Raw genomic sequence first — 10,416 nt, 5'->3', positions numbered from 1 at the left:
TATAGTTACACAGTATTAGGGGTGTGGGCTGTATTAAAAGTATCCACTGTTCTCCCATGCTCTAACACACAGTAACGATGAAATGTGTGCTGTTCTCACATTCTTCCTCTGTATGTACACATAAACAACAAGGCAGGGAAATATAAAAGGAATTTATTTTATTGTTTGGGTACATTATTGTTCAGTGTACATGCTCACATCTGAAACAAACTTTACGTGCTTGATAACTCTCCCACCCCGCAGACATCTACACGCCAATACCGATTTATATTCATAGCGGCAAGTGCTATGTAGCTCCACATAGGGTACACAGGAAGTGACATATAACACCTTCATGCGGCGTCATAACCGCGTAGCAAATTCACAGCCGCACCGGCAGAGCTCGAGAATATGCAACTCGGCTGGCTCACACGCGGACGCGCTTACAAGTGCGAGGGCCCGCCCAACGCTGCTTGCAGCTTTAATTTTATTTTTGCAATTAATTGCTAAAACAGGTTTATTATCAACTTTTACTAAACCTTCGGAATGATTCTGTCCCCAAATATTCTGAAATGATATTGAACAGTTATTATGACCACAGGATTTCATTCAATTTTGCAATGTAGGCCTACTTGCTTCTTCAATCTATATTTTATAGGAATGCATTTTATTTGTTGACTGCATTACAGAAATGTCCATTGTTGGCTGGTACATAATGACACAGAGTTCCCTCTTAATTCCTTCTTAGCTAGCATGGAGCAACACTCACACTCCAGCATGGATGAATAAAAAGAATGGGATATTTCTATTAAAAGAATATTGTAATCTAAACTAAATAATTAATCTGTAGTTACACTTACAAAATAAGGACAATTCGTATGTAGCAAAAAACACAAAACTACAAGGGTTAACAGCGTCCAAATAACTTCAATTTAGTCTTTCTATAATTTATAGAGAATATGTCCCTCATTCTTAAGTAAAGTCTGGCTCATATCTAATTAGTCACTCTAACAGGCCTCCTCTTTACCTTTAGTAAAAAAAAAAAAATTATAGTTTACAACTATAGCAACTGAAAACTAAACTAGAGCTAAAGTTTGATCCTTTAACTGAGAAGCAGCTACCTTTTGCTAATTAGTGTGCAACCCACAGTATACCTGTGAATAAGACTATTACAGAGGACATGAAATCCAGAATCCTTCCCTTGGTGATGAAGTGTTCAAATGCTAGTTAGCTACTTTGTTTATTTAAAATTATGTTATGTTGTACTGGAAGGGAGAAAACTAGTTTAGCTACAAAAGAGCAAATTCATGTGTTTTTGAGTGCTGTATTAAACGGTGGGTCCAGCCAAGTTTAATAACCTTTCGTTTTTGACATAACAGGACAGTAATTTTCTCTTGATGAAAATAAAACAGAAGTTTATAATAAATCTCGTATAGGTAGAAGAATAAAAATCAGCTCTTTATTTTGGCTCAACCGTTATCTGTGATAATAACATTCATTGTACGCTCCAAACCTCAACAGGAACCAACAGCTTCAACAACAAAAGTATGCAACCATATCTATCATTGACTTTTTATTTATTTTATTTTTTTATGTTATGCCCCAATTCTTGTCACTGTGTCTACAGATTGAGCTAGTTGAGCTCAGGTGTTATGTAATGGTGGTAGGTCCCTCAGGGTAAGAACATCTAAATACGACTCATACAGAAGAAACAGTGTCATGATAAAAGCAAACTAATAAATGATGGTTACAGACAATATGCCGCTCCATGCTCCAGGTTATGGTGCTGACTCACCGTAATAGTGTGGCCCACTGGAGCCTCTAGCAGCCAAGCACAGCGACTGGGGCTGGGGTAGATGTTGGGGTAATTAGGACTGGATAACACCCCTCCCTCACCTGTCTGCCAGCCTCCGCACTCTGCAAAGAAAGAATGATCCATATCAGGAATGTGATGGTAACATTACGACTGCTAGATAAATACTAATCTCGAATTTAAGTATATTTTATGGCACATGAAGCTGTCATTATCGGTCTTACCAGAGAACAAGTACTTGGCCTTGAAGCCCAGGTCTCCCTGAGAGGCGTCCGTCTGGAAATGGACCCAGAGGTCTGGGGTAAAGACTACAATAGGAATGCTGGGGATGGTCTGACCACAATACTTGGCCAACAGCTCCCCGTATGAGTCACCTGAGGGAGGGGGTAGAAAGGTTAACGCATAGAGACAGGATATAATCCATCCATCCATAACTTTCCTAGGCCTGCTTTCCCATGCAGAGTCTTGGTAGGCTGAGCCTGTCCCAGCACACCTATAGTAATATGCAGAGATCTGGCAGGCCCTGGACATGTTGCCAGTCTATCACAGGACAGACAGTCAGGATCATGCCCACGTAATTTAGATCTTGCACACATTGCACAAATGCATGGATGATGGTGAAAACGCCAAAATTCCAATTCCCCTTTCAAAGCCACCCCTTTCATATTCCCTACAAGCAAGGAAAGAGTTTTATTTCTGTAATGTTGCACCATAACAATATATTATTTCAAATAAATACTAACTACATGCTAACAGAAGCCAACATATAAATTCAAACTCAATACACATTTTCCACCAGATCAGTCATTCAATTCAGTTCAATTGAATACAACTTTATTAGTCCACAAAGGCAATTTGATATTGGGCATAAGTAAAAACAGACAGGAAACAGACATTACAAGCAAAAGAGCTGTTTGGGACTATATTATCTGTATGGCTTCTGATGTTAATGGAATGTCTTGAAGAAGACTTAATTCATTGGTCAGAAAATGTCATTAATAATGTACAACTTAAAATATTGAAGTGAAGAAGTGTCTCAGCTGGTAACTTGGTATCTCAAGCTTAGATTTGAGGGGGAAATGAGAGAGGGTGGCGAGTCATAAAATCCACTTTCAACTTCCAACCACCTTTTCTGGATGCGTTGGGTAACACTGCAGACACTGCAGCATACTGCTCTACTCATTCTAGTCTATGATTCAGAAACCACAGGTCTAAAATGTAATTGTCAGCAACTTCCATCAGTGCATCCTATAGCCAATGCTCTATGTGTGGGACTCACTTAAGCGGAATTGGAGGTAGTCTGACTCGCAAGTCTGGTGGTTCTCCAGGCATAGGTCTTCTATCAGCACCACAATAGAGGAATTGATGTGCTGTGGGTTCTGGATCAGCCACTCACAGTTGAGGTTGTTGCTGTAGTTGGACACCAGGTACCCAGGGGAAGTGAAGTTCCCACCGGCTGGGTTGTTAAGGACACCGCCACACTCTAACAAAAGGCAGCACGAAATTGTGACTGTGACAATGAGTTAGAGGTAGTATTAGAAACACCTCTCTGATGCTGGGATTTTCTCTTCATTTGAGAGCAAGGGGCTTCATGTGGCTTCATGGGCCAAAGTCATGGTGAGAGTATTTACCTTTAAACAATGAAGCAGAGCCACCACCCTTGCTGGTTACTCTGGGTCAGCTTAACAGATGGTGAGACAGTGAGGAGGCTTTAATGGATGAAATCCCAAAGACTTTAAAAATGTCACTTGTCTAACCTCTGGTGACTGGCATATTGATGTCTAATAAAAACTGTTTCAGAACCTAATGGTCTTGGACTGGGATTTCCTTGGACCCACACTAGGATTTATTATTAGTATGACTCTTCCAAAAGAATCCAAGGTGATCATTAGAGGTAGGGTTTTTTTTGTTCAGAATGTCTGGCAATAATCCTGTAAAATCTGTACCTGCAATGTTCTGCCTTACACGTGTTTAAGCATTTACCACATGGATAGGGACAAGACAAGATAAGATTCACCTTAACTGATCCCCAGAAATGAGATTCAGGCATTGCAGCAGCAATAAGTTCAGATAAATGGAGAAAATAAATCCCACCTGCCACAGCTTGTCGTGTAGAGGGTGAGACGGTTATCCAGGGTGTATTATAAGCAGCACTGTAAAGCTTTTGGATTATCTTAAATATGTTGCACTGTAAGTAGAAGTCCAAGCGAGCATGTTACCTGCAGGCTCCTCAGAGGAGTAAGAAACCATGAAGCCACCACTGGACACAGAGGCGTCAGTGTGGAACACAATGGCCATGGTGTTGCCAGAGGAGCTCACCTGGGTGCCTGCTGGTACTGTACCACAGAATCGCTGCAGGTAAGGGGCATCAGCTGCCAACCCGTTCAGAACCTAGAAGTCACAAATGTAGATCATGGAGACACACGGGCACTGGGTCTGTTGCAAGGCATTTCTATTGGAGTTATAACTGTGTAACTGTAATACGTTCTGTGGGCTTACACAAAGAGATTTGTACATAACCTTAAGATGTAGTGATGAGTTAAACAGTGACTACAGTCACAATGAAGTAAGACACCAAGAAATCCAATAGTTTTAATTATTAATTCCATAAAATTTTTGTAGTTCATCAGGGAGATTTAGTCCTTGTATCGTTCACACTTTGAACACTTTTCTGACCCCTTTAAACAGCTGGAGGTTTAACTTACATTTCTGCCCTCAATGATAATCAACCAAAATGTGTTTCCTGCCTCAAAGTATTGTTAGGTGAATTATTAATTCCTAGTTATGCCTTAAGAGGTCATTGGAATGCTCAAATAACAAAAACAAAAACACAGAGTAGTGTCTAACACACTGGTAGTTTGGGTTTTTTCAGATTCTTTGTCCAGGTTTTGAGATGTCTGCCGGTGATTCTTCTGCCACCATCCAACTACATTTGAGGTGAAAAGAGTCCATTTGTGGTGTGAAAACCATGAAAAAAAAAAAAAGTACTAATTGAAATCATATTTTGCGGTGACCAACTACATCTTGGTTTAATATGTGAACGTAAATAAGGAGCAAGCTAAAGTGGAAAACGTAAAGTGATGAACCATCAGGAAATGTTGGCAGAAGGGACTCACATCAACAAAGTCAAAAGCACAGAAAGCACCAGAATCTTCCAGCCGTAGGTCATCGATTGTGAGTGTGACTCGGCGGCCTAGTGACACCACCAGCTCCCAGCGACACACCCGGCTGTGTGGGTACAAGTTGGGGTAATTGGGAGAGGAGATAGTTCCGGAGGGGGCATTCAGCTCTCCTCCACAGGCTGCAATAGGAGGAGGGGAAAGTACAACAAAGAGACATCCAGCATGAGATTTGTGAATCAATTTCCATCTCTGTGAGCCTAAATTAAAATAGAGTAAACATTTATGGAAATGTGGGGCCATTTAATGTTCGATGCTGAACATGTAGTTACAATAGTAATGCAATAGTCTTACATATTTAGCTGACTTACAAATGATATGTATGATGTTATAGTTTCAAGATATTACATTTGCTTATTTTGTGTTTCCAACAAGGAAAATCTGAAGGTATTTTGTTGACCATGAAATAGAGCACTCATTACAGTGGTCGAGCTGCAACCAGCACAAGTTTAGTATTTTTACTGGATAAAAATACACAAAAAGGGTTTACAGTAAGTGTAATTGTGCCAGCAGAGAGAAATTCAACAGCAGTCAGTGTGAAATGAATTACAGTCAATGCATACACTGAATATAAAAATAGTGATTCTCAAAGAATCTACATGTTGACAAAGCAAGACTGCCTGGGTTAATAGGCATTGGTTGGTTTGAGAGTTTCCTTTGCAGATGAAGTAGTAGCTGCAGCTTTCCCCTCCAGGTATGGTCTGGATGATCCAGCTGCATACTGACTGCAATGCATTCTGTGTGCATTTACACCAACATTAACTTGCATGTGTTTTAGGTTAAGATCCAGATGCATGTTAATACAAGATTAAAATGGTCTAGTAAAGTGGTAACTGTACATAAATAAATAGAAATAATGTCAAGTGTTCCAGAAGTAAGAAAAGCCAAATTCAAATTGACATTTGTAATACTGCAAAGGACTAAACATCCATCCCTGTACCATTGTTCAACAGGATGCAGTGCAGTTCAACTCCATTTGTCTCAAGAGATGGATATAATATTTTTGGCCACTAGACTTGGTTGAAGATATATGAAGATGTTTCACCTTCGGGGTTGTTATCAAAGTGATAGATACTACTGGTTCGTTAGTGCTCCTGGCTGTTGTAACGACAGTCTTTGTGGTTACTGGAGACACCCGAAGCCAAGTCTGAACAGCCATCATTGGCATTGTCAAATGAGGCCAAATGTGAGCGTTTGTTCAGTCTCTTGGGAAGAGACAGCATTGTAGGTGGGGGATAAGTGGTGTCTTAGCCCTCCTCCCCTGTTGAGAGACTGTTTCTCTCTTCTGGTGTAAATGGCCTTTTTCACTCACCATTCAACCATCTGTCCACCCTGTCCAGAATATGCACCTTGATGTCACTGAAATAGTGTTCATTGTCCTTCAGATGTAGGTAAAGTCTTGACCTGAGGAGTGGGCCCTTCTGTGTTGAGCCATACGTCTGTGCACAGATTGTTAAGTTTACCCAATATACAGGTCAGTGCATTCCTTACTGCATTGGACAGCATACACTAGACTGCATTTCTTGTGTTTGGATGTGTGGTCTTTAGGTCTTAGCATGTTTCTGGGATTAAAAAACACAGGGATGTGGTGTTTGTTGAAAGTTTCCCTGACACTCCAGACACGCAGGGAATCACAATGTTGCAATGTTGTTGCGTTTACTCTTCTTCTCCTCATCACCAGTAGTGTTGGTGTCCTTCCTGGATCTGGCTGTTTTTATTAAGGTCCAGTTTTGGGTATCCACAAGGTCCAGTTTGGGTCGAGAGGAGAGCTATGTAAATGGAGGACTGACACCTTTTATAACATTAAACAAGAGCTTGTGTGGGTATCATGGATAAGTTTATCTTGATTGGAGCGTTAGTTTTTGAACAAATGAATCATTGTTCAACAGTTGAAATCATGAAGGCTTCAAATCTTATATCAAGTGCTGTAGTTAATGTTAATTTATAACACAATATTTATAATACACCCCACATGTTTCATTTTTCACCAACACCAATGGACAAAGGCCTAAGTGAGAGACTGGAATGAATTTAAGAAGCTAGTGGAACAGCAGCTAGCCACTAAAAGTCGTCAGGACTTTTAGCGGCTAGCTTCTGTTACCACTGTCTCTGGTGACAATACTCACATTCGCATGTTTACCCATGTGTAAATATCATGTAAATATAATGCAGTTTGTGATCCTGATTTTTATAATCTTAGGAAAATGATCATACCTTCAACACTGGCTTCAAAAGACAGACTGAAGCCAGCTGCGCTTCCGCTAGCATCACTGACAAACCTGACATAAGCAAAACTGTCGGACGTGTCCATGGAAGCTGGGAGGTTGCTGCCGCAGTTTCGGCCCAGTAGGCGCCCTACACACACAGAACCGCACATGAAGGTGATCAAATATTAAGTCTATGACTGACTTGCATCCAAGTTGATCGTGTTTATTCTCCACATACAGCCAATGCACCAACTGCACTTACATGAGGAAGCTGTCAACACACACACAGATTCAAACCTAACCAGGAACTTGTTCTGCTGTGTGCATACAAGGAATCATACAGCTTTGGGATAAGCACTACATGTTTTGCACACATTGTAACATTTACATCTGAAATGGGAAATGTGTGAAGCCACTTTAAAACTAAGGTCCAACACAATCACACTGAATTTCTAAAATGGTATTTAATGCATTGTATACTGGTTATGTTGGTTAAGACACAAGAAAAGTAGCTGAACCCATCCTTTTGTCTTCTCACCTGAGGCATTGTACTCTCTAACCTCCACATAGTCAGCAGAGCATCCTGGAGCGGCCTGCAGGCTGAAGTTCCCATAGCTGAGAGTGAGGTAGTGCCCGGTGGGCCCCTCCAGGTACCACTCACAGATGGAGCTGTCGGGATAGTTGTTTCCTGGGAAGCCAGGGCTGTGGATCATACCCCGCTGACCTATGTAGGTACCTCCACATGTTGCTGTGAGGAATTGAAGAGACAAAATGAAAAAACGACCCTCTATGTAGGACTTGCAGTTTCCTGACACCATCAGTGACAGTCTCTCAACCAGAAACGGTGGCAGCTCACACCTAAGAATTTCAAGTGACATATTTCCAAACACAACAAATACAGAAAGTGGCTCAAAGTGTGTTTGTATACTTATGTAGGATATGCTTTATACTACATCCATCGTCAACTGCTTATCCTGCAAACAGGGTCGTGGGAAGCTGGAGACAATCCCAGCTGACAATGGGCGAAAGGTGGGGTACACCCTGGACAGGTCGCCAGTCCATACGACAGTATATCATAATTTGATCTGAATCCTTATCCAAAAACCAAGACCTCGATTTGGAAAACCCTCTTCACATTGTGTGTGATTTACCTACCTATGGAGTACTTTGCCTTGAAGCCTTTGTGTGTGACACTGCTGTCGGTACGAAACCTGAGCAGCATGGAGGAACCTGTTGAATGTTGGGTAGATGGTCGGGTGTTGCCACAGAGCTGGGAAATGAAGCCAGCATTGGAAGTGGAGCCATCACGCAGCTCCAAGTAGTCGTACATACAGCTGAGAAAAACAAGAATGAATACCTGAAAACCTCTCTTTGGTATCAATCAGCTTAACTGGTTAGCTATGTGTACACATACAAGTAATTAGACTCTGGTTCAAATAAATATTTAACAAAACAAATATAGAATAAGACACTAAGGTAAAAAGAAGGACAACACACTGGACAAAGACAGGTAAAGTGAATGTAACACTGTTCTGCCCTACAGGTCTCATGAACAGCGTCCAGGTTCGGTTACTTACACTCAATATGAATACTAACTGTAATGTGTGTCTGATATGTGTCGAGTGTGTGTGTCTATTGGTACAAGAATAAAACCTGGCTACTGGTGTGGATGGTCTGACTCACAATGCACCCTTGAACTCTTCTACACAGTGTACCTTAATCAAATAAATCCTATTGAAACTAAGTTTAAAAACAAAACATTTATTAAGCCCAATTAAGCCCCAGAATCAATACTGGCAAAGAAATAAAAATATTTCACCGCCCAATTACCTGTTTCAGGCAAACATCACATAAGAAAATAAATGCAGCAGTTGAAGTTCCACTCTATTGACCTCAATGGCAAAGCTAAACAGTAATATGGCAGGCAAATGTTCTAGGCACTTCAAACACATTCACTTACAATTGTACCACTCCCAAAAACAACCTTATAAAAATATAAGAGATATAGGTGGCCCACCCTCTGAATAAAACAAACAATAATGCCGGCTGTTAGTAGCTTGCGTATGTTGGGCCACCAGAATATATCGGCCTCCGACTGTGACTGCAATCCAGGGCTGGACTGCGACACAAAATTCGGCCCTGGCATTTTTGGTCCAGGTGGCCCACCTAAATTGGTCGAACACCCCCCAACAATAAATACACCATCCTTCCATTTAAGAGCTTAGATTAGGGGTGTGATGAAACACTTAGCCTGTGAGACATAACATTGCACAAGATTGGGGCCATGACAACGAGACAAGAACATATTTTAATAGGCTTACTATTTAGGAAAAAAATTATTTATTGAAGAAATATTCGATAGGGAGGGAAGATTTTGAGCATGAAACATTAAATTTCCTGCATTCTGGAGACATTTTCTGCACCAGGGAGGCACAAAATTCAGATGCCAGGTGACAATTCAGATTAAAGCTGCAAGCAGCGTTGGGCGGGCCCTCGCACTTGTAGTGCGTCCGGGTGTGAGCCGGCCGAGTTGCACATTCTGGAGCTCTGCCGGTGCGGCTGTGAATTTGCTACGCGGTTCCGACGCCGCATAAAGGTGCTATATGTCACTTCCTGTGTCCCCTATGTGGAGCTACATAGCACTTGCTGCTATGAATATAAATCGGTATTGGCGTGTAGCTGTCTTCGGGATAGGACAGTTATCAAGCACGTAAAGTTTGGTTCAGATGTGAGCTTGTACACTGAAGTTACAACAACTTCCTGTGTCATGGCGAAGAGTTGATCTTTGATGCCACGCCACGGACACACCCATTGACGAAAACTCGCAAATAGCACAACTTTTCATCTTCAATGCCTTTAGAAGGCACAACAGAAATTTGAAGTCGGTCGGACTAAATCCCTAGGAGTTCGTTAAAGTACGGAGTGTGTAAATCATCCAAAATTTGACGTAAAATTCAAAATGGCCGACTTCCTGTTGGGTTTAGGCTATAGCTCCAAGAGACTTTTTTGTGCGTCTGGACAAGATACACGTACCACAGAAAATTCGTGCACGTAGGTAAAACGTGCGGCGGGGGCTGCTTCGTTAAAAGTCACTTCCTGTTGCCAGCAGGTGGCGCTATGACTGTCTGTGAATGTCAGCATGTACATGTGTTCAGGGCGGGACTCTCATCCTACATGTACAGTTTGGTCCAGATGTGAGCATGTACACTGAAGTTACGACAACTTCCGTGTCATGGCG

The 10,416-nt window shown here is 41.5% G+C and overlaps 1 protein-coding gene across 1 annotated transcript; it reads right to left on the bottom strand.

The window, feature by feature from the left end:
- Positions 1 to 1,586: 1,586 nt before the first annotated feature.
- Positions 1,587 to 8,508, bottom strand: LOC123965454 (cubilin-like). The gene is made up of 8 exons (XM_046041973.1): positions 8,334 to 8,508; positions 7,717 to 7,926; positions 7,186 to 7,326; positions 4,909 to 5,093; positions 4,012 to 4,183; positions 3,072 to 3,275; positions 2,017 to 2,166; positions 1,587 to 1,896 (listed from the first exon to the last, which is right to left on the bottom strand). Exons 1-8 carry the CDS (start codon positions 8,506 to 8,508, stop codon positions 1,727 to 1,729), a joined length of 1,407 nt encoding a protein of 468 aa, XP_045897929.1. The 3' UTR covers positions 1,587 to 1,726.
- Positions 8,509 to 10,416: the final 1,908 nt, after the last annotated feature.

The sequence above is a fragment of the Micropterus dolomieu genome, unplaced genomic scaffold (genome assembly GCF_021292245.1).
Source record: "Micropterus dolomieu isolate WLL.071019.BEF.003 ecotype Adirondacks unplaced genomic scaffold, ASM2129224v1 contig_9742, whole genome shotgun sequence".
In the NCBI taxonomy this organism is placed as follows: domain Eukaryota; kingdom Metazoa; phylum Chordata; class Actinopteri; order Centrarchiformes; family Centrarchidae; genus Micropterus; species Micropterus dolomieu.
The sequence above is the reverse complement of the archived record's forward strand: the minus strand, read 5'-3'. Positions and strand labels throughout refer to the sequence as shown.

What these genes read in the sequence shown, in the direction of transcription:
- LOC123965454 (XM_046041973.1), bottom strand. Translation starts at nt 8,508, where the DNA reads ATGTACGACTACTTGGAGCTGCGTGATGGCTCCACTTCCAATGCTGGC. An exon ending in TAGAGAGTACAATGCCTCAG is followed by an intron (nt 7,327 to 7,716) that starts GTGAGAAGACAA and finishes CTGTGTGTGTAG; the next exon opens with GGCGCCTACTGGGCCGAAAC. An exon ending in GTGCTTTTGACTTTGTTGAT is followed by an intron (nt 4,184 to 4,908) that starts GTGAGTCCCTTC and finishes TGTGACTTCTAG; the next exon opens with GTTCTGAACGGGTTGGCAGC.